General features: G+C 41.5%; 1 protein-coding gene across 3 annotated transcripts in view; it reads right to left on the bottom strand.

The window, feature by feature from the left end:
• The window catches only part of SLC44A1 (solute carrier family 44 member 1), a 202,127-nt gene extending 178,024 nt beyond the window's left edge, over positions 1–24,103 (bottom strand). The window contains exon 1 of one of the 3 annotated variants that reach the window (XM_078436620.2): positions 23,861–24,103. In XM_078436620.2, the coding sequence (XP_078292746.1) occupies positions 23,861–23,896 (36 nt within the window). In that variant the 5' untranslated portion in view covers positions 23,897–24,103. The remainder of the gene's footprint in view (positions 1–23,860) is intronic. The other 2 variants (XM_078436622.2, XM_078436621.2) reach the window with 2 other exon arrangements.
• Positions 24,104–24,461: the final 358 nt, after the last annotated feature.

The following is a 24,461-nucleotide window of genomic DNA, read 5'->3' as shown; positions in this document are numbered from 1 at the left end:
TATTCCTCCAGGAGGAGACTATGAAGCATATGCAAAGTTTACAACTGGTTACACAAATTGCATCAAAGAACAGAATTTAGTTTTTTACAGTTTAAGACACTTAACTACTCTACCAGTGGGTACCTTACTAAGTCTGGAAAAATGCTTTTGCTCAGAAACTGGCCTATCTCATCCAAAGGGCCCTGAACTAATTATAAAGAGATAGAAGAAATGATGTCAACTGATACTATAATGCCTCATTCATTCAATAATAAACATTGACCATCTCCTAATTGCCCAGCCTGGTGTAACACTGGGGATACAGCAACCAACCAAACGGACAAATCCCTGTGCTTGTGGAGATGGAGGGAAAAACCCAACATGACAGGGTTGGGGTAGAAGGGCTATTTCAGAACCGAGGGAACAAGCCTGACAGATCTGAGGGTACAGCCAGGGAGAGAGAAGAGCAAGGCCCTGACATGGAAAGATCTCGACATGTCTGAAAACACAGTGAATTCAGCTAGAACATAATGAATGGAAACTGGTAGGAGGGGAGGTGAAGAGGTAGGCAGAGCCAGATCAAGGCAGAAAGGAAGTCTGGATATCCCACTGAAGTGTGATGGAAGTCACTGGAGGGCTCTAGGTGCAGGGGAGATGGGTTGAGTTAGTTTTTGATAACACAGACTGATGTGTGGAAAAAGGACTAGAGTACCTAAGCACAAGACGATGTTGACTTAAACTAGGGTGGTGGCAGCAAAGTTAGCACATGCCAGACATATGTAAAGAAAGACTAGAGGCAGTCCTAGGAGAGAATTTGGGAGGGGGAAGGAAGTATCACATACATGACCTCTAATGTCAATATAACACGTGCACAGGATGGGTCATGCACAAACTTGACTGTTGGCACTTCTTCAGTGCTCTCCTCCCTCACTGGGTCCATGAGAGCAGAAGCTGTTTTATTGTTTACTATAAAGGCCAGCATAATGCTTGGACCACCAACAGGTACTCTGCAAAGACTTTTTTCAATAAGTCTTGTGACTGTGGGGCGCCTGGGTGGTTCGGTCAGTTAAGCGTCCGACTTCGGCTCAGGTCATGATCCCGCGGTCCGTAAGTTGGAGCCCCGCGTCCAGCTCTGTGCTGACAGCTCAGAGCCTGGAGCCTGCTTAGGATTCTGTGTCTCTGTCTCTCTCTACCCCTCTCCTATTCATGCTCTGTCTCTCTCTCTCTGTGTCAAAAATAAATAAATATTAAAAAAAAAATGACTTTTAAATAAATCGTGTGACTTCAAATGCAAGTAAGAAAGTACACCCTCACAGATATCACCAAGATTTAGTAGGATGAGACTCAACATTGAACTGTGAACACAGAAGCCCAATAGGTGAATAAGTGAGGGAGTCCAAAAAGAACCCTAAGCTGTTTCAAACCAATTTACTCAGTGTCTTCTATATTAGACAGGTGCAGTATGCTGAGAACACATAAGACTCCTCCTCTCCTATCATCCAGGGCAGAGTTCATGACCTGGTCACCCAGACAAGGTACATGCCCTCCACAATGGCAGAGACCCAGAGGAATGAAGCATGGCAAGAAACATGTTAGCATCCTCATTTTTAGAAAGGGGAATAAAGAGAATGCTACAAACTTTGCAACTGAGCATAACTTCAACTCCGAGTAAAGTTCTAGAACAGATTAACAAAGGTGGGTTTGTGGGCTCTGAGAATAAGAAGAGGTAAATAACAGTAAGAGCAGCCCACATACCTGAGCAAGCCATCCCTAGCTAATGCCATGTCCTTGTTTGCGATTAGGAGTAGAGACTGGGAAACATGATATAGCTGAATTTTACTAAAATGTATTGATCCCATCTCTAATACTATCTCTGAAGATAAGATGGGGGAAAATGGACTCACATAAGGATCAAGTATATTTGGAATGACTCAAATAGTCTTGAGAAAAGAACGGACCAACTAAAGAGAGGTCCTGAAAAGAAATGAAATATATTTTTACCAATATATAAATGATAAATAATATCAAGGCCTAAAGATAATGACACAGGGTTTTCCAAAGGAAACAGTTCAGCCAGACCACAGTACAGTGAACCCCACAATCCACAAGCCCTTCCCCAAAACAATATAAGGACATAATTGGTTTGCTGACCCAATCATCACATAATAAAAACAAAAGAAATAAAGTAAATAAAAAATAGGGGTGCCTGGGTGGCTCAGCCGGTTGAGCACCCAATTCTTGATTTCAGTTCAGGTCTGATCCCAGGGTCATGGGATCAAACCCCGCATCAGGCTCTGTGTTGAGCATGAAGCCTGTTTGGGATTCTCTCTCTCTTTCTCTCTCTCTCTCTTCCTCTCTCTCTCCCTCTCCTCCACTCACATACCCTCTCTCTCTAAAATAAAAATTTTTAAAGTAAAATAAATAATAGAAATTCAAAATAAAATAAAAACTTAAGAAAGGAATAACAAATACACTGGATAATAGTGTCAGAATTCCAAAAATTCAAGAAAGTCTACAAAATTGGGCAAAAATCAACAGTTCTAAATTTCCCAGGGAAATTCAAGTTTTGTCTTTATGTTTTAAAAATCCAACATTACAAAAACATCAGGACAGGAAAAAAGATGACTTAGGGCTTTTGGTAGACTGTAAGGTAATGTAAGTGAAGTTTTTAGAAAGGCTAATTCCACCTTAGGCAACATGAAGAATCCAGAAGGACTGACTTCATCTAGTTTAGCAAGCTCCTTTCTGTGCACCACACTTCAATGAAACTGTTAAACTAGGACTCATATAGATGAAAGAGACTTGTAAAGTACTTCCAGTAAATGCTGACTTACTGAATACATGCATTTAACTCTGCTCCCTTCCAAAACACCACTAAAATGACAGTAAAGGGATTTAAATATCTGGAGCTTGGGAGAGATAATTGACCTAGAAGTCTCCAAAAAGCTGAATTCTGAGTCAACGGTGGGAAAAGCCAGGAAGCATACCAATTTATGGCACAAAAGTCCCCCAAACCTCAGGAATTAGTGGCATATCTCTCGAACTGGAGAGGACAGTGGGATCAAATGGGAAAATTGAATGAAAGGACGCTTAAGAGCAGATATACTCTGTGTGCAACTGAGAAGCTAACTGCCCCTCATCTTCTCAGAAGGGTTGCAGGCAGGGCACCACACGGAAAACAGAAAACCTAAGTAGAAGTTTACATATTTAAATACTGAGACCAACTCCCACCCAATCTTCTTTTCCCCATTAGTCCCAGAACTCTGGCAGCCAGACTAATGACACCTTCCTGTCTCAGGAAGTGAAGACAGGAAGAGACTTCTTTGGAAAAACCTGACCAGTCCAAAAGATAGTGACACTGGGCATTTCCCAAGGAAACAGACCACTCTACAGTGAAGCCCAGTCAACCATTCCCAAATGAATACAGTATTTTCAAACAATCTTTTACAGCACTGTACTTAAATAATGAACAGATAGCTAAGATTACCAGACATTTAAGAAAAGTTTTAACATGAATGCAGAGACCAACATAACAAAGTAAGTTGTAAGAAAGAGATGGTGCAGATAGAAAAGTGAATTTAAAAGAAATGCACATGAATTTGCACAGAGATATATGAACAGAAGATGCAGTTTGGTCTTGCAGTTTGAGAGTTCAAGCCCCGTGTCAGGCTCTATGCTGACAGCTCAGAGCCTGGAGCCTGCTTCGGATTCAGCGTCTCCCTCTCTCGCTGCCCCTCCCCCACTTGCAGTCTGTCTTTCTCTCTCTCAAAAAATAAACATTAAAAAAAATTTTTTTTAAAGAGTAAAATACCCTTGGAAATTAAGAACTCAGAGCAGAAATAAAAATGCAATGGAAATACTGAAAGATAAATTGAGAAAATCTACCAGAATGTGGTATAGAAGACAAGGAGTTCAGAAATGAAAGAAAAAAATTAGAAAATTAAGGAACGGGGAAACAGATGGGAAGGAATCAAAGAAAATTCAGGAAAAATTTTCCCAACTGCAAAATACAAATTTCCAGACTGAAAGACCTCGTGGTGTTCAGCATAATGGATGAAAACAGATCCTTCCTCAAAAGACACATCACTGAAAAATGTCAGAACATGGAAGATTCTTAAAGATTCCAGAGAGAATTCAACAAGTTTAATACTAAAAAATCAAGAATCAGAAAGGCAACAGAGTCAACAGCCACCCTAAAGACAAAGACAACAAAAGAACAAAACATTTTAAATTCTGAGGGAAAATAATTTCCAATCCAGAATTCTACATCCAACCAAATATAAAATAGGTATCAGGTAAGAATAAAAATACGCAAAGTATCAAAAAAAATTACCACAGGCATCCTTTCTCAGGAGGCTATAGAGGGGAGTATTTTACCAAATCAATGGAATAAACCAACCCAGAAAAGACCACAACAGGAACACTGATGAAAAGAACCATAGGCTTAAATACACAGAGAACTATACCATATTCACAGATATGAAAACTCACTATTGACAATTCTTCCTTAATTGATCTACAGTTGTTTTTATTAATTTTTTTAACATTTATTCATTTTTGACAGAGAATGAGTGGGCAAGGGGCAGAGAGAGGGAGACACAGAATCTGAAGCAGGCTCCAGGCTCTGAGCTGTCAGCACAGAGCCAATGCAGGGCTCAAACTCAGAGACCCACGAGATCATGACCTGAGCTGAAGTCGGATGCTTAACCAACTGAGCCACCCAGGAGCCCCAACTGATCTACAGTTTTAACACAAGCTAAATCAAAATCCCAGCAAGAGATTTTTTGGTAGATACTGACAAACTGATTCTAAAACATATAAAGGAAGGAGGTGCCTGGATGGCTCAGTTGGCTAAGCATCCAACTCTTGATTTTGGCTCAGGTCATGGTCTCATGGTCATGAGATTGAGCCCTATGCTGGGCTGGGTATGCAGCTTGCATAAGATTCTCTCTCTCTCTCCTTCTGCCCCTCTCCCACTTGCACTGTCTCTCAAAAAATAAAAATAAAACAAAATGTATAAGGAAAGATAAAAGAACTATAACAGCCAAAAGAGTTCTTTAAAAAGAAGGAAAAGGTTGATGGAATCCCACTATCTGATTTCAATATATAGTAAAAAGCTACCATAAAACAGATGAATGAAACAGAATACAAAGTTCAGAAATAGACCCACATGTATATGGTTGATACCTGAGAAAGGTACAAAGGCAATTCAGTGGAAAAGTATAGCATTTCTTTTTCTTTCCTTTCTTTTTTTAATTTGAGAGAGAATGTGTGCACATGCAGGGCAGGGGGAAGGGCAGAGAGAATGTTCATCCTTTAGCATGGAGCCCGAACAGTGCTCGATCTCACCACCTTGAGATCATGACCCGACCTGAAACTGAGAGTCGGATGCTTAACCAACTGAGCCACCCAGATGCCCCAAAAGCATAGCATTATCAACAAATTATACTGGAATAATGAGATACCCATATACAAAAATGCAAACAAACAAAAAACCCACCCTATACCTCAAACCCTCCACAAAAGTGAACTCAAATGGATCACAGACCTTAAGGTCACACATAAAAATAGAAAATTGTAGGGCAGTATGTAATCTAGTTGCTTGGCTAGGGAAGAGATCAGAGGGTCTACCTACTCCTAACACACACTGTCAACCAATTCTTTTGTTTTCAGCCTCTTTTCTCACCCATGCCCTTAGTGATCCCTCCGCCTTAGATTCCTGGTGATCTGGATCTGTATTTATGCCATGCCAAGGAGTTTGGAGCAGAGGTAGGTAAGTGCATTTGAATCCACCATGGTGACCAGATTCTCTGGTCTCATTCCAAGCATACACATGTTCTGAACTCTTCGGAGACCTTGTAGTCTGAAAGCAAAAATGTTTTCTTCCTCCAATTCTACTTCACCTTCTTCTCTCCTTTCCTTCATTTCCCTTACACAGATTCATGAAATAAAAAAAGCCACATAAACTTTTTTTTTAATTGTTTAAATAAATTTTTTAAAAGTACATGGGATCGAGGTAACTGGGAATCCAACACACAATAGACTAAGGCAATCCCTAGTATGACAGGAAGGGAAATCTCCAATTAAGACCTTTGCAGCAGGCCTGATAAGTAGCCAGCCCAGATTGGAGCTATGGTAGAGAGATCTAGGGGGGAAACTGCAATTGAAAAGAGTATCTGAAGTATCTGAGCTGACTCAAAGAAATTCACACAACTAGGCAAGAATTTAGAGGTGGATCAGTTGTTAAGTACATAGAAAACCAGATAAATAGCAAAACAAGCCAATTATCTCCAAGAGCAACAAAAGCTTATGTAAGATTAATGAAATATTACATGACTCACCTGGGAAGAGCACTTAGGTAGTCATAATGTAAAGACTGAACACTGATCCAAACAAAATTATGATATGTCTACACAGAAGGGTAATGGGGACAAGAAGAATGCACATGGCATGGGGCAAAGAATGGTGTTGCCAGGACAGCTCAATTTTCACTGTCCATAACAAAGGCCAAAATTCATGCCAAAACCCAAAGAACCAGGAGGCAGCAATATAAGCATATTAGATATACAGAGTGAAAAGCAAAAAGATTTTGTTCAAAGATTTGAAAGTGATGGCCTCAGGGCAAGAGAAAATGGGGGAGAGACTTAAAAAAAAATCATGCTAGAACTGTTTGACTCTTTAAAAATATATGCATATATAGCTTTGATAGGAATGGAAAATAAATTTTAAAAATCAAAGCATAAGAGGGGAAAAGAGGGGGAGCCCAGAATAGTACAGGATCTGGAATCATGACCTTTAGAAGTGGTTCTATAAATTAAGGATTTTTTAAGTTTCAAATACACACACACAAATTTGGCACACATTGAAGGCTGATCTCACTTGTTCTATCTTCAGTTCAGTTATTCTATCTGGCTGAAAGGTGCCAAATCAGAACCAACAGTAAAGTTACATGGACATATAAGGGCTCAGGCGTGCACAAATGAAGACACTTCTACTAACTGCCTAAAAGCAGAATTAACTATCTCAGGAAGCAGTGAGTTCTCTGATGGAGGTAGTTAAGCAGAGCCTGAATGACGTCCACTTAGTGGATATGACCTCTTGGGCTGGGCTGCAGACCTCAAGTGCCTGCCAGTTGTGGGATTCTGTAAAAGGATTCCATGTAATAATCTCCTTTGAATTAGTACCATTCTACAATAGGGCTAGAAACTCCGGTAGGTGAATAAGCGTAGGCACTTCGCACATGGGTGTCTCTTCCTTCTGTACCACCTCTGCCTTTTAGCTTTGACTTTTCATTTCAAAAGTCTTAAATATATTTACATTTGGTTACAAATCACATATTTTCAGAAGCAGATGAGGTGTAAATACTTACAAAGTAGAAGAGAAAATGCCCATCTGAGTGGGAGAAAGTGGGAAGAAAAAAAGATGGTCTGATGTAGTGATAAGAGACAAGAGAAGAATACACTGGGGGCCCTGTGGTTCGGTGGCCATGGGACATTAAACAGTTTACGGTACCCAGTCGGGTATGAGTCTCTGGGTGGGACCACACCTCCAGTATGAGACAAGAGTACCTGGGCTTCCTGGCAGGGCAGAAGGACAGAGACCTGGGACTTCAGTCAATACACGTGAATGAGCAGCAAAAGAGCCACCAGAGGTTAGTGAACAACAGAAAAAACACCTTTGATTTGCTCTGTTGTAAATACAATTACTTGCGCTACCAAAGAACAAAAATCACACCTTAGCTTAAATGCTGGTCATTTCAATGCCGGAATAAAAATATTAAACATACCATAGGTACCATCTTTTCTATGGGACCTGCTTCAAGAGTCAGTGTGCCTTGTCTACAGGCTTCAGGGAAGCTTTATTTTCTAGTGAAGGACAGTATTTTTCCTCTCACTGTGTAATAAAATACTATCATGCCTACAGACACAATAAATTTATCCCAAAGTTTACTGAACTCCACCCTTACTAGTTAAGAATAGACACAGATCATACTTCAAAAATAATGTCTATGTTCCTTTGGGGCCCTTCGTATTATTAGCTCTTATTTTTAAAAACTAGTTTAGAATCTACCAAGAAATTATCTGTGCTTTACACACTGCAAACGAGTGTAACTTTTGGCTTAAGAAATAGAGATGTGGGGCGCCTAACTTTGGCTTCACAATCCGTGAGTTCAAGCCCTGCATTGGGCTCCGTGCTAATGGCTCAGAGCTTGAAGTCTGCTTCGGATTCTGTGTCTCCCTCTCTCTCTGACCCTCCCCTGCTCACGCTCTGTCTCCCCCTCTCTCTCAAAAAATAAACAAACATTAAAAAAATTTTTTTAAACAAAGAAAGAAAGAAAGAGAGATGCACATATACTCCACCACTGTGGAAGCCCCTACACCCCTCTGTAGACTGCATACTTCAAGAAGAAAAGTCTCATTCTTGGTTAAAGCCGTACTTAGTAGCCTGAGCAGCACCCTTGCCAGTCAACATTACACTAAACCAAGAATGTGACTGGCGTGGAATTTCCTCTTTATTTTACCAACATTCTTGATGCTTTTACTTTTTTCTTTTCAATGCTTTCCCACTGCCCCCGGAGTTTCCTTGTTCCTGTGCCGCAGTCACGGGCAGGGGTCATTTTTACTGTGCTAATTTCCAGCCTTCCGGTCACACTTTGAACAAAATACATAGGATGTGTAGCTCTACCCACTCTGCTCCCAGACAAGAATTGCGAAGATGGGCTAGAAGAGCTTCCATCATGCATTCTGCAATGTGAACCAGTAAAAACAAAAAAGGGAGAGGGGGGAGGGAGTGGAAGGGGAGAGGCAGAAGGGAAGAGAAGCCTCCATTTCTCATAAATCTATCAACCAGTGCTGATTACCTAGCATACTTAGGTGTGTACCAGCCGGGAGGTCTCTAGTTTATGATGTGCTCTTTTTTTTCCCCCTGACTAGCTAATATTAATGTCTTCACCAAGACTTCGTTATAATGAAGAAATACATGCTAACAAGGTTAGGTTCACAATCACTAGAATTAACTCATAACAAACATTTCAGGGGTGCCTGGGTGGCTCAGTTAGTTAAGCATCTGACTTCAGTTCAGCTCATGATCTCGCTACTCATGGGTTTGAGCCCCCACGTGGGGCTCTGTACCGACAGCTCAGAGCCTAGAGCCTGTTTCCGATTCTGCCTCCCCCCCTCCCCAAAATAAATAAATAAACATTAAAAACAAAACAAAAAAATTCAACTAATGGCGTATTGTAATTTTTAGGTTCATTCCCATTTCCCTCCACCATAGATTATATTTAATAGTAATTTTGACAGGTATCATTAGCATCCTAAACTAAAATGTTAGTCTCTGAATATCCCATCCCCCCATCACATATATTCAATAAGCACTTATTGAGGATCTATTATTTGCTTAGCCCCCATAACATCATCTCCACTTTCAATTCTTTCTCCAACAAGACAGCATTCAATCACCAGGTCCCACCTCTGGATGGCCATTTGGAGTGTTAAGTTAAAATGGTAGCTGTCCCTCAGGTCTCAGCAGCAGACCCAGGGGAGAGGAGAAGAAAACCCTCAAGCACAAATGGCTGGTTCCCTCTCTGTTGGCCCAGCTGGCCTCACAGTAGTCCAGATTCCCAAGTTACAAACTTAAAGGGCCCTTTCTCGAACTATTAACCCTTCCCTTACTTCTTGGGAGATCTCAAATACAAATCTGAGAAACAATTCACATGAAGGCTTTTATATTATCACAATATACTTGAGTGACTTGAAATTTATTTACATTGTTCTGCTAATATTTAAAAAAAAATGTTTGGTTTTTTGTTTTTGTTTTTTTTTTTGAGAGAGAGAGAGATAGAGAGCAAGCGGGGGAGGGGCAGAGAGACAGCACCAGCCATGGAACATAGTACCAGCCATGGAACATAGAGCCCAGTAAGTAGCAGATCAGGGGAAAGTGTTCTTCCTGCCTCTGAGCTCCCTGTTCTGTTTGCTCCTTACTACCTCAAGAGAAACATGCCTTTCTACTTGCTCTTGGCTCACATTCTCAGACTAAACTATAAACCTTTAAAAATTATCACCACAGGGGCTTCTGGGTGGCTCAGTCAGTTGAGCGTCCAACTTTGGCTCAAGTCACGATCAAAGGTTCATGGGTTCAAGCCCCGCATCCGGCTCTGTGCTGACAGGTTGCTCAGAGCCTGGAGCCTGCTTCCGGTTCTGTGTCTCCTTCTCACCTCTGTCCCTCCCCTGTTCATGCTCTGTCTCTCAAAAATAAATAAATGTTAAAAAAAAAATAATTAAAAAAATCATCACCACAAAATAGAATTGCGTTCACTTTTAAAATGAAAATATTAAAGTATTATTTGCAAACTTTCATAACTGAAATCTATTTCAACCACCAGTGTCTATCCCAAAATTTTTTTCTTGATGTACAAGTATGGTTAGTTTCAAAATATATTTAATATGCTAGACCTAGAAACTTGGTATCTTCAGAATTTTCATTCAATGCTTGATGTTTTTGGACTTGTCATGAAAATACAAAATCACATGCAAAATAGACTTGAAAAAACATCAGAGCCTAGCAAGCAAGGAATAAAACTCTTCAATATGCTGAGTTGTTAAGTACAATTTCGTTTAAAAAAAAATCCAACTTGTGCCCTGGTGGTGAAAATCTCTACCTTTGTAATTTGATCCTAATGTGCATACTAATCATTTGTGCTACAAAGTCAACTTCAACATGGCCATTTTCTTCACCCTTTCCTTTCTTAGTGCTCTCCAGAGCCTTGTTGGTACTCAGTATTAAATAATACCTGCATCAATTACATTAACCCTTTTGGAGGCCATGGATCTCCAAAGACTGACTAAATAAACATATATTCTTTATTTAAAACTACATTCTCAAGAATCTGAGTTATGGGGGTGGGGGGAGCGTCTGGGCGACTCAGTCAGTTAAGTGTCCAACCCTTGACTTCGGCTCAGGTCATGAGCTCATGTTCGTGAGTTTGAACCCCACATTGGGCTCTGCCTTAACAGTGCAAAGCTTGCTTGGGATTCTTTCTCTCTCGCTCGCTCTCGCTCTCTCTCTCTGCCCCTCCCCTGCTCACACTCTCTCTCAAAATAAATAAACTTAAAAAAAAAAAAGAATCTGAGTTCTGGGGAAAAGGACACCATTACAGTCACATTTAGTAAACTTACTGCCATGATAGTCCTTTCAGACTTACGATTTTAGAAGAAACTGTACAAGGGCCCAAGAGGAAATGCACAGCAGTTAAGGGTCCCTAGAGCCTGAGATTTATAACCACCACTTAAAACAGACCACAGACTCTGCTCCAAACTGTCACCCCGGACCTCTAGTTTGGGGTGCATTGATTTAAAACCAACACCCTCCCCTACACACACACACACTTTATTTTTTTTTCAATATGTGAAATTTATTGTCAAATTGGTTTCCATACAACACCCAGTGCTCATTCCAAAAGATGCCCTCTTCAATACCCATCACCTACCCTCCCCTCCCTCCCACCCCCCATCAACCCTCAGTTTGTTCTCAGTTTTTAAGAGTCTCTTATGCTTTGGTTCTCTCTCCCACTCTAACTTTTTTTTCTTTTTTCTTTTCCCTTCCCCTCCCCCATGGGTTTCTGTTAAGTTTCTCAGGATCCACATAATAGTGAAAACATATGGTATCTGTCTTTCTCTGTATGGCTTGTTTTACTTAGCATCACACTCTCCAGTTCCATCCACGTTGCTACAAAGGGCCATATTTCATTCTTTCTCATTGCCACGTAGTACTCCATTGACACACACACAACTTTAAAGCGAGGGTAAACAGTACACGCAAACTCTGACTCTAGGTGACAGAAAAGTGGTGTCTGAGGTACATTTAAATACTATTCTAATGTAGTAGTCTTCAGTCCATCAAAGGAAAAGGAAAGTAGTGCAGTAGGAAATGTACATGCTTTGAACTCCTACAGGCTTTACTCTTGGGGGAACTTGGGCAAACTGCCTATGCTTTCGTGGCTTCAGCTTTCTAATCTGTAAAATGGGGCTAACACTGGTACCCCTCTGAGAGTTGTGAGAATAAAATGAAATTTATTATGAGAGCAGATAGGGAATAAGCAGTCATTACTCATTCCCTAGTTGTCTGCTGTCCTTTTTCATGCCTTTTCCTTCCTCTCAGAGATCACCCATCCCAAAAGCATCTCTATGTATGCACATGACTTAAAGCATTATCTGAAATCCAGTTCTGGGTCTTCCATTGCCTATGGGAAATTGCTAGCTACATGGAGGTATCAAAACTCAGTTCACACAAAATTAAATTCATCTTTCCTTCCCCCACATACTACTCTCCATCTCTACTTGGGATGCCTATCAATTATAATACCCTTCTTCCATTACATGGCATTCTAAACTGGTTTTATGAGGGCATACCCAGATAAGTCAGGAAAGTCTATCCTATTTCAATTCTATAGTATCTCTTCTGCTTCCCGTTTGAGAAACACTGGTCCAAGTTAGTGAACAGCTTCCTGGGTGCCAGCTGTTTCCCTTTCTCCCAATTCAAGCACAGGCAAGACTGTCAGATTAATCTTCCTTAAGTCACGCTAAAAAACCCTCCATGGCTGCCTATTTCCTTCACCTTCAAATATTAATGCCTTCCCTACATGTAACATCTCTTCTGTCTACTCTAGCCAGGTCTCCTTTCCATGTGGACATAGGACATGCAGTAAGTTAAAGGCTTCCTTGTCTTTCTGTTCAAGGTGTTCCTTTCATTGGAATGCCCCCCCACCTTTCTACTAAAATCTATCTACTCTCCCACTCTTTCTAAATCCCATTGTTCGGGGTACCTGGGTGGCTCAGTCGGTTAAGTGTCCGACTTTCGCTCAGGTCATGATCTTGTGATTTGTGAGTTCGAGCTCCACATCGGGCTCTGCGCTGACAGCTCGGAGCCTGAAGCCTGCTTTGGATTCTGTGCCTCCCTCTCTGCCCGTTCCCTGCTCGTGCTGTTTCTCTTTCTGTCTCAAAAAATAAGCAAACATAAATAAATAAATAAATAAATAAATAAATAAATAAATAAATAAAATCCCATCCTTCAAGGCTAGATCCAGGGTCATTTCAGGAAGCCCTCTCAACCAACTAGTCCATTCTTTCTTGGTTTCCCCATTCCCTAAATTCCTAAGCACCCAATTTAGCCTCTCGTTATTATTGCTATTTATTTCACCCTTAGCATTCACCTTCCTGACACAATTTAAAATTTCTGAAAGTCAGGGTCACTTTTCCAAAACCCAAAGAGGATTCTTTTTAGGGGAGGCTTAACGGATACAAGGACATCTGCCAGATTTAGTTTCCATTAATATCATAATGTCTGAGATATTTTCACAGATTGTGCAATTTGCTATAAGCCTATGAGATAGGTTTTATTATCGTTCCCATTCTACATCTAGGAAAAGTGAGGCACCAAATGTTAAAGAATGTGGCCCAAATAACCCAGCTGGTGACAGAGCTGAGATTCAAACCCATGTCGTCTGGCTATGCGGTCCACACTCCACAATCAGTATAAGATGGTGTTCAATTCTATGGATTCTAACAGCCCTGTAGAGTAACACAACAGAAAGGATGTCTTACAAGGAAGGTAGAAGGCCACTTACACATTAAGGACGGGATCATTAAGGGCGGGATGGAAAATGAGACACATACAATAGTCTAAGTACAACTGAATTTTATACTAAAAAAGAAATTTTACACCAAAACTATTTTGCTTAAAATTAAACTCTTTCGCTATTATAGATAATGCTAAATGGAAAGATTCTTGCATATAGCATTTACTGTACGTTTAGATTGCTAAATAAGGGATGTCAACTGCTTTTTATGGCTTTTAATGTATGTCATCAAACAATGTCCCAAGAGAGTCATTCCAATTTATTCAGCGAATCAATAAAGTACACTTGAGTCAAAACCACATGAGCAATTAATATTCTGTTAACTTTTACCAAAGTTGCAGGTGTAAGAGTGTCTCTGTGCTTTCAGTTAATTTGATTATCAGCAAAATTGAACACATTTACATATTAGTTTACTATTTCCTCTTCTGTAAATGAGCTATTTGTTGCATTTTTTATGAGCTCTTTATATCATAGATATTCTAAAGAATGATGTGAATCTTCAGTTTTATTATTGTTTATACAAAAAAAAGAAAGAAATTAAACAGGAGGGGGAAAAAGAAAGAAAAAAAGATACTCTCTTTTTTTCCTTCTCTATCCTAGTATATCCCACTCAGTATTATGACTCCTTAAGTGCATCAGGGAGGGGTGAGAAGAATAGGAAGGAAAAAGAAAATTTTGGGTAAGATACATGAGTACCAAATAGAGATAAATACACACAGAAGTGAGAGGTTAGAAGAGGCAGAAAAGAAATTGAGAGCTACAGGGAAGAGGTTAAACTAACCCACAAGATTCTTTTGGGGATCACTAACTGTGAGAATATTAATTAGCTACTTAACCATGATCCCAACCTTAAATGGTCTTCTTTATCCTGAAGCTCAGAACAGGAAACAGGCAGTAGGGTGGGGGAAAGAGCTAGACGAGGACTTCCGTAGTGGCTTGAGCAGTATTACTGGGAGAACAGGAAGATAATTGTGTGACTTTCAGCTCTGAACTGTGAAAAGTCTTATAATGGAGCTATAAGTAAAATGTTAGGAAACACTGCAGAGGTGTGACTTTATAGGCAGAAGAAAAATAGCAAAACTATGTAACAGGTACTATTGGCAGACTGTGGAGTCACCATCCCCACCCTCCTCACCGCTGTTGGCGTTCTAATTTTGTTCTGGTGTTGCCCCGCCCTCCACTGGACTCAGGGAAATCCTAGTTAGTCTAAGCCAATTACAGAGTTCTTTGCCTCTCCCTTACTAGAAATTGTCTAGGGATGAGTATGCGGCCCTCCGTAACTTCTACTAAAGGAAAACCCCTGGAAGTTGTCAGCTCAGCAAAAGAAGGCAGAAAGAGCCACATGCATCTTGGAATCCTGAGGGCAAATAGGTGAGAAGCGGTCATCCTTAAAATTATTAAAAAAAAAAAAAAAAAGCAAAGAAAAAACTCAGGTCCTTGGTGACATCATCAAGCCACTAAAGTAACCAACCCAGAAGCCACTGTACCTCTCACCTTATGTGAGACTAATCCTTTAATGTTTTAGCTATTTAGAGTTAAGGTTTCTTTATTTCTTACAGCTGAATCACTTTAAGAAGTTCATAATAAAAAATCTTACAGGATCATTATCATCATCACATGCTACAGAAAAAAGCAAACTTTTATACCTTCACTGCTACTTCAACATCTAGAAATAACCATCTATTTTCAATTTTTATTTTTGTTTGCTATTTTTACATTATACAAATGTATCCAGAAATCAAACACTTACTGTTTAACAATTTCCAGTATATATGGCAACCTTAAAAATTAGACTAAAAATGGCTCTTTTTAATAAGATTTTTATTTTATTTTTTCTGAGAGATAGAAAGAGAGCATGAACAGAGGAGCGGCAGAGAGAGAAAGATCCAAGCAGGCTCCATGTTGTCAGTGCAGAGCCCAATGTGGGGCTCGACTCATGAACCATGAGATCATGGCCTGATCTCATGGAAACCAAGAGAGGGACACTTAAACCTACTGAGCCACCCAGGCACCCCAGACTAAAAATGGTTTTTAAGAATTTCCTTACTAAATAAGTGTCTAAATAGTTGGTTGTAGGATGTTGTAGAGAACAGCTAAAAAGAGTAATATTATTTTCACACAAAAAATAAATTCCAGTGGTTTATCAACTGTTTTTTGAGTAAATCCTATTACACAACTGATATGAAATCAAAAAGAGTCTATCAAAGGAAAAAAAAAAACTAAGGGGTGCCTGGGTGGCTCAGTTGGTTGAGCGTCCGACTTCAGCTCAGGTCATGATCTCACAGTTCCATGACTTCGAGCCCCGCATCGGGCTTTGTGCTGACAGCTCACAGCCTGGAGCGTGCTTCAGAGTCTGTGTCTCCCTCTCTCTCTGCTCCTCTCCCCTGGCACTCTGTCTCTCTCTCTCTTTAAAAAATAAATAAACATTAAAAAATAAAAATAAATAAAATAAGACTCCCCCCCCCACTAACTATATTAAAAGATACTGAAAAATGCAAATTACCTTCAAAAATCACCTTTTGAAAAGAGTACCAAGTTTGATACAATGCATAAATTCAAAATTGGAGTATAATGCTATGCTATATTCCAAATACATGAGAAAACAAAAAGTACTAAAAGGGAAAAAATATTACCGTGCCAGAAACTTCAACCATTTCCAGAGTGAATTCCCACAGTAGAAATAACAATGCCTCTGTAATGACTGAAGTTTTCACCAGTCCAAACACTTTTTCTTTATAACACTACACATAAAGTCCCATCCATTTGTGCCTGCTATAAAAACGTCAGCACTGTAAATCCAACTGGTCCATTATTTGAGTGGACCAGTCTTTTCCCATCCACCTTGACCTAGGAATTTGCACCAGACCTCTGTAAGTCTGCTTGCTTCACACCTGAGATATACACCTGCAACAAACAAGCCGCTTAAGAATGTTGCTGAAGATGCTGAGAACCTTCTTTGAAAGTATTTAACCCGTTAAAAAATTTTTTTGTATTGAATTTTAAAACATCAGAATTACTAAGGTAGGAGTTCATCCACATCCATCCATGGAAGGAAAGAAAACGTTTGTTAATTTGTTCAAACATTCCCTGAGCACCTATCATGTACCAGGGACCAGCCTAGCATAGAGAATAACAGCAATGAACAAAACAGACATGGTCCTGCTCTTTGTCAGCTCAGTCTAGACCAGGGGTCAGCAAACATTTTCTGTAAAAGGCCACAGGGTAAATATTTACACCTGTGGGCCAGAAAGTCTCTGTCACAACTAACTACTCAAGCTTGCCATAGCATGAAGGCAGCCACAGACAATATATAAACAAATAAACGGGATCATGTCCAAAAAAACTTTGGGACAGGGGTGCCTGAGTGGCCAAGTTGGTTAAGTTTCTGACTCTTGGTTTTGGCTCAGGTCATGATCTCGTGGCTTCGTGGGTTCAAGCCCCACATTGGGCTCTAATGTTGGCAGCACAGAGCCTGCCTGGGATTCTCTCTCTCCCTGCACCCACCACCCCCCCCCCCCCCACTCATGCTATGCTGTCTCTGTATCTCTCAAAATAAGTAAATAAACTTAAAAAAAAAAAACAGCTTTGTGGACAATTAAAAGTCAAATTTCATACAACTTTTACTAAATAAATTTATCATGCATTGACCTTTTTTATTAAATATATATTATACATATTTGCATATATATGCATAAATACATACACACACTATTTTGAGCATTCTTAGCTTGCAAGCCATATAAAAACAGGTAGTTGGCCCAATTTGGTCCATGGACTATAGTTTTGCCAATGGACCAGACAATATCAACTGTATAATTATTTATTGCTTTAAGCACTCAAAGGGAAAATACATAAGGCTATGAGAATTTAATAAGGAGACATAGCATGGTTTGAAGCATCAAGGGAGCATTTTCCAAAGAACTGAACTGACTTTAAGGCTGGAAATTTAAAGGATGAGTAGCAGCCCGCCAAAGGCCAGGGAGAAAACGGTCTTCCAGACAAGTGAATAGCAGGTGGAAAAAGTCCTAAAAGGAGAAGGAATACAATCTACTGAAGAATCTGTGAGATTGGACCACAAAGAATAAGGAGAAACATGGCAGGAGAGCACAACGACACAGGAGAGACGGAGACCAGCCCACAAAGACTTTGTTGGCTAAGGTCAGAGATTCTGGCATTTGTCCTAAAACCAACTGGAAACCATTAAAGAAAGGGTTTTAAGTAGCACAGGGACACAATCAGCTTTGGATTTTTTAAAGATCACTAAGACTGAAATATGGAGAAAAATTTGAAGGGAGCATGAATAATACATGGAGATCCAGGAGAGAGTTTCTGGCCAGAGATGACGGAGGCTTAGACTGTGGTGGTGGCGATAGAATTTAGAAGGTAAAATAAGCAAATGTGGTCACAAGATACAGAAGAATGACAGGTGGGCTCCTGCACGTCTCAGGTTTCCAGTTTCCACACCAGGATACTGGTATCATTCATTGAACCAGAGATACTGAAAAAGACATGTGTATGTGTGCAAATTTTGAGTTCAGTTTCTGACATGCTGAGTTTGAGTTGCTTGTAAGATATTCTAGTGGAAATGCTAAGTAGTCCGTTGGATATTAGGATCAGAGGCCAGGACAGAGTTTCTTCCAATTGAGTAATTCAGTTTGGGAATTGTCAGCATACAGATTGTAACTGAAACCGTAAGAGGAGATGCAGTTACCTAAAGAAAGGGTATGTTCGCAGTGGTTTTCAACCTCGGCAGCACAGGAGAATTATCAGAGGAACTTTTAAAATTTTTGGTGCCCAGGCAGTGACCTTGAACCAATGAAATCAGAATCTCTGGGAGTAGGACCCAGGCATCACTGTTTTTTAAAGTTCTCTAAGCATTTCCAACGTACAGCTAAGGTTGCAAAGATAAGACTTAAAACATTAAGAATTAACTATACTACAGAAAGATCAAGAGATTAAGAGACTAGTTTCTAGTCCCAACTACCTCATAATGAATTTCTCTGACCTCAGAGTACTTCATAGCTCTAAATTATAGTTTAGCTCAACAGGAAAGTGAGATAATAGCACTGGTTTATCTCTACTATCCCCCAAAGTCCCAAAAATCAGGGCCAAAGTTACAAAATGGAAATATTTCTTTCTTCTTGGAAGGTAGGAGAGGAAGGGTAGAGGGATATCTAGGAAAATAGCTATTAACCAATCACCAGTAGAATATACAATGTGTTGTTATAAATATCCTCCCAAGCCAATAACACTTCTAAATGATAGGATTAACACATCAAATAGTATTTGATAGTATTTGTTAAGTCTGAGAACATTCTAGCTAGACTAGTTTTGCTATATTATATGATGTTGTTCCACAGACAGGAACAGCAGGAAGTTCAAAATGGTGGCATGAATTCAACTTGGAAATTCCTTAATTCAAAATTTTATTGAGTGGATCTTTTTTAAAGATAGAGTGAGCTGCAATTTAAGATTTAGGAAGCGTGCATGTGAAAACTGAGAAACACAGGATTGCAATCCAGAAGACCAGGGTTAAAGTTTGGATCTGTTGCTCAGGAGCTCTGACTTCAACCAAGGTTTCCTAAACTCCAAGTCTCAATTTCCTTAGCTGTAAAATGAAAGTACAGTCAACTTCAGAATTACCATAGAAATTAAAACTTGAAAATGGCTGTGGAAAATAGCTATACAAAAAGCATTACCATTTTTACAGTATTTTCCGATTCTGACATTCTTTGGTTTACATATTTTGAAGAGTGGATCTCCTATACTAACAGCATAGTTAGTAAAGAAGAAGAAAAAGAAGAAGAAGAAAGAAGAAGAAAAAACTGTCCTCATGCCATGATTTTTTTTTTCTTTTGAGAGCGAGAGAGAGAGCATGAGCAGGGGAGGGGCAGAAAGAGGAGGGAGAGAGAATTCCAAGCAGGCTCCACACTGTCAGCATAGAGCCTGATGCGGGTCTCCAATTCACCAACAGTGAGATCATGACCTGAGCCAAAACCAAGAATTGGCCGCTTAACCAACTGAGCCACCCAAGTGCCCCCCCATGCCATGACTTTTTTTTTTTTTTTTCATCCCGGTCACACCAAGTCTGCTTTGCTGGACATATTTTAATGGAACTTAGTTTCTGTTGGGAAATCCCACTACACTCTTCAAATGCCATTTTTACCATCTGACTTTAAATTCCACAAAGCAGACAGAAACTACAGGGTTATTAAAATCTGTTAAGGAACAGTTAACATACTCAAAAGTTAACCAGTGTTAGTGAAGCACTTGACTGTTTTTCATCACTCCCCAGACAAGATTTAAGAGCTAGAGAAAGACAGTTAAATTTATAGCTCTCTATTTGAGGACCATGGAACACGACAGTAGACAAGTACAATTCCTCCTCAAGTCAGACAAGGGGTGGTTTGTTCAACCAGAAAGATTCTCCTCCATCCTTCTCACAATTTCTAAGGTTAGAACCAAAGGACACAGAACTTCAGAGCACTTGCAAAATCTCCTGGCCTCCGAAGCACTGCTGTGAGAAATAATGATCTAGCCATTAACGACAAAGACTTACAGCAATTTGCTAAGTAATCTTTGGAAAGCCTGCTTCATTCAAACTGGTTTGTCAATGGGAAAGAACATTTCATAAATCTGAAGATTTACAAGTGAACTTTGAAGTTTAACATTACAAGAATAGAAATTATGTCAGGTTATAACAGAACAAACGAATTATGGAGAATTGGGAATAAATTTTAAGAGTCTTAGGGAAGATTAGTGCTTGTAAAAAGAAACTCAAGACTATCTCACTTTTATGTTCCCTTCAAAGAGATTTTTAGGCAAAGGCTATCAGGGGTTGGCTTGTTTTGAGCAGTTTCTAATATCTGCAAATAACTTGTAGTGGTCACTAATAAAAATCGTAATTAAGAGTTCTATAAGTCCTTGACTTGGTACATATTCTTAAGATTCTTAGATGTACGTACCTAATACAGCACAAATTATTTTGCCAATAATTTGCTCCTTCAGCAATGAAATGTAAGTTAGTATAGAATGTGACACTTCTTTGATCTAAATCCTAAAACAGGATAATTGTTTCGATGGCAAATTATGATATCCAGACACTGACAAGAAAATGGAAATAACACCAGGACAGATTACAAGAGATGAAACAGTTGGGAAGACCATAAACTCTTTTATGAGAGTCTACAACATAGCAAGGGACTATGAGGAAAAATAAATTACATTTCAAAAGCGAATCCCTACTACAAAAAGGAAAGGTACTATATTTACATTGATAAAACCTGCCAGGGCTTTAAAATTGCTGACGATACCACTGAGAAAAAGCTAAGCTGAACCGCAGAGTACCCCGAAGCACGTTGTTTTGATGTGCTATGCAGGTTATCATTAGAGTTTGCAGACAAGCTTTTTAAAGATGTTACAGCCACTGCTCCAACTAAAATATAGGCACTGAGCAGAGCACCAGGAGAAAAGGAAAAGCCTGCTCAATTTTGCAAACTGATGGTACCATTGATAGAGTAGGAAGGAATGTAGGAAAGGCAGGTCAATTTTAACTTAAACAGTTTAAATTTGAGCTTCAAAGAGGATGGCTTGGTGGAATCAGTCAACCAGCCCAAGGAAGTCAAACAGCACATGGGTCAGGGCTGGACTCATATTTAATGTTACTTGCCAGCCAGATGTTCAAATGTGTGTAGATACATTCTGTTTACTGACTACTGCTAAGCAACTATTCTGTACAAGGTATGGTGAGGCACTGCAATGGATACAAAGATGGAGAAAACAAAACAAAAGCAGTTCCTACACTCAAGAAGCTTACAATCCAGTAGAAAGGATGAAAGAAACACATTCTGCCTAAAAATACAATCAATCGAGGCCTCTAACACAGGTTCAAAGTGATGTGAAGTTGCATCCCTGTTTTGTTTCAACACAACATAGACAGACATATTATTCTAAAACCGAGGATACTCCTGAAAGGGGCATTAAAATGCCAGCAGATTGGTAACATTTCACAAATGAAGAACAATGCCAAAATATCAAATTAAAAAAAAAAAAAAATGACAAGCTCTTTGGCACAAAACCTGCTCCTCAATGCTCCACTGAACACTACAAGTCCCTAAAGCTGAACTTAAAGGCATGTGACAGCTGCCAATTGGTTATAGGAATCTACAGGAAAAAAAAAAAAAATGCACCCCTCAGGGTGCATGACATACATCTTGTCTGTAGAACATGGCATGAAGGAAGCAGTGGCTGCAAGAGGAAGAAACAGCAAAGAAAATGCATGTGACAGACAGCACTCCGAAAAGTAAGATGTGGAGCTAGCCAAATTCAAGACCTGTGATTAAAGCAGAGTTTTGGTCCAGCATCCATCCCTCCCAATTTTAACTGCTCAAGCCATCCATAAACTATCAATAATTTCCTGTCTTTAAAAGCATTTCACCACCAAAAGAAGATGTAAAGTAACCCAGTGCTTAAAAGAAAACAGTATGAAAACAACTTTTTTGGCGAAAATAATATGTAAGTAAATGTTAAATGAATAGCACTCAACTAGATTCCCCCCTCCCCCAAAACTCCCTAACCAGTTGAAAGGTATTGTGTAATCCCACATCTTTAACTGTTAATATGAAAACCCTGGTTTATCGACCGCTCCTTCCTAACATCACTGCATGTAGTTTTGTTATTCCAAATGAATGGGAAGGTTTAACTAACTAAACCAATCAGCCTGACCACGATCCTGGGCGGGTGGTGAGGGTGGAAAAAACATGGGTAAGCAAACACTCCAAAAAAGAACTGGACAAATAGGTTGGATACTTGATAAAACATAAATGTCCTCCATTCATCTGCAATTCTAGTCATTTTCTAACAGATCTCAGATTTTCAGAACAAGTATGCAGGTTATTTAAAACTGAGTTATATATAGTCATTTAGCAGCAGCAAAACACTTCTGGCATTACCACAGATGCTAGATCTCTGGAGGAATTTTTTTTTTTCCAAACTAGCATTTTTCTTCACCAAAAACCAACCAGCCTTTATTTCTAAAAACAAGAGCCCTTGTCTCCCCCAAAACAAACAAATCAAAGACCACAGTTAAATTCTACGCTAATGAAACTGTGAGATTACATCCCATGCATTGTCAGAGCCTATTTTTCATACACCACCACCAGACAGTTTGATGCAGTATTCCTGATTGCTTTTTATCGTATTTGTAAATACACTCACTAATCCACTAAATTAGGTAATTTACAAACAGGTCCTCTCAGTTATTAGTGGCCAGCAGTCAAGTTCTATTACATTTGATCCTTATACAGTTGTCTAAACATTTCCATCCAGGTTAAGGGCTCGGATCGGCAAAGGGAGAGGGAGGTTAGCGAAATTTGGATGGGGGCAGGGTAGACGCTGGGAGAAATCTCTGCATCTCAGCCCTCAGCGACAACATTCAGCCAGTGCCCACAGAAAAACTAAATTCGGCACCTCTTCCTCCTGTTACACTGGCAACAAAGAGGGAGTTTCCGTAACGCTCCCGTCACCCACCAGGTGCCCAATCTCCTTCCCAGCCTAGTCTCAGCGCTCCCGCAGGGGCCTCGGTGTGCGGAGAGGCCGCGGTGCCCGGGGTCAAGGCACAAAGGGGGGATGGGGTGCAAGGCGAGCGGGTTGGATCTGGGACGTGGGCCGTGTAAGGGCTCCCGGACTCGCTTAAAACAGTTGAACCTGGTGTCGGGGGCGGCGGGCAAGAGAAAGGGACAGAATACCTAATGGAGCAGAAACTGGAAAGGGGTGAAGAAGGGTGAAGAGCCCGTGCTGGAGGTACTCCGCCACGGAGCACAGAAAACAGCCGGTGGATGGGCAAAGGGGAGACTCCAAGGAGATGGGAAGAGAGGCGCAAGGCCCAGAAGACGAGGGAACCGGGTGCCACCTGGGGCAGAGAGGAGGCGCCTGTGTTGCTTCTACCTGCAGGCGGGCGGGACGGGCCGCTCAGGTGTGACTGGGAAGAGGAGGCCAAGTCGGAGACGCGCCAGGGAGAGAGCTGGGGGGCTTACTAGGGGCCGCGCAGAGGTGGCTGCGAGACGACAGCCGCGGAGCCAGCGCGGGGGCACCTGCGGGACAGGCGCAAGGGAGAGGCGGGGGCGGGGGTCTCCGGAGTGCAGGGTGGGCTGAGGGAGGCTCTCGGGCGGCGGGATGCAGCAGGCACCAGCTGCGCGGCGCGGGGGAGGCATCCGGGCGGGCGGCCGGGAGGAGGGAGCCCCTCACCTGCGCGGCGGAGGAGGCGGAGCTGCAGCAGCCCATGGCGGGGCCGGAGGAGCCCGGAGGCGGCGCCGGGCGCGCAGCTACGCCCCGGAGCCCCTCGGCATGCGAGCCGGCGGGCGCCCGGGGAGGGCGCGGCCTGGCCCCGCACGGCTCGGCGGCGGCGGCGGCGGCTCGGGTGGCGGCGGGTACTCAGGAGGCGGCGCGGCTCGGGGCGGGCGCCGGCCACATCCCACGGCGGCGGCGGCGGCTGCGCGGCTCCTGCTCCGCTCCTGCTGCTGCAGCTGCTCCCCAGTGGAAAGGGGCGGGCGGCGGCGGCGGCGCCTCCCCCTGTCCCCCGCCTCCCGCCTCCCGCGCCCAGTCCCTCTCCCGCTCCCTCTCCCGGGCCGCCGCCTCCTCAGCGCCTCGCGCGTCTCCCATCAGACTCCCCGCCCCCAGTGCAGCGCCGAGCCGGCAGCCGGGCGGCGGCGGCCAAAACGAGGCCGGGCCCTTCGGCCCGAGTCGGAGCCTGCGCAGTGCCGAGCCTATTTAGCGGTGGCACCGAGGCACAGCGCTGCCTCGGAACAAGAGGTCGCTCGGGGTTGAGGCTCGCAGGGGCTGAGCAGGC

Source organism: Panthera onca, chromosome D4 (assembly GCF_046562875.1).
Source record: "Panthera onca isolate mPanOnc1 chromosome D4, mPanOnc1 haplotype 2, whole genome shotgun sequence".
NCBI classification, from domain to species: domain Eukaryota; kingdom Metazoa; phylum Chordata; class Mammalia; order Carnivora; family Felidae; genus Panthera; species Panthera onca.
This window is presented reverse-complemented; position numbering and strand designations above follow the sequence as displayed.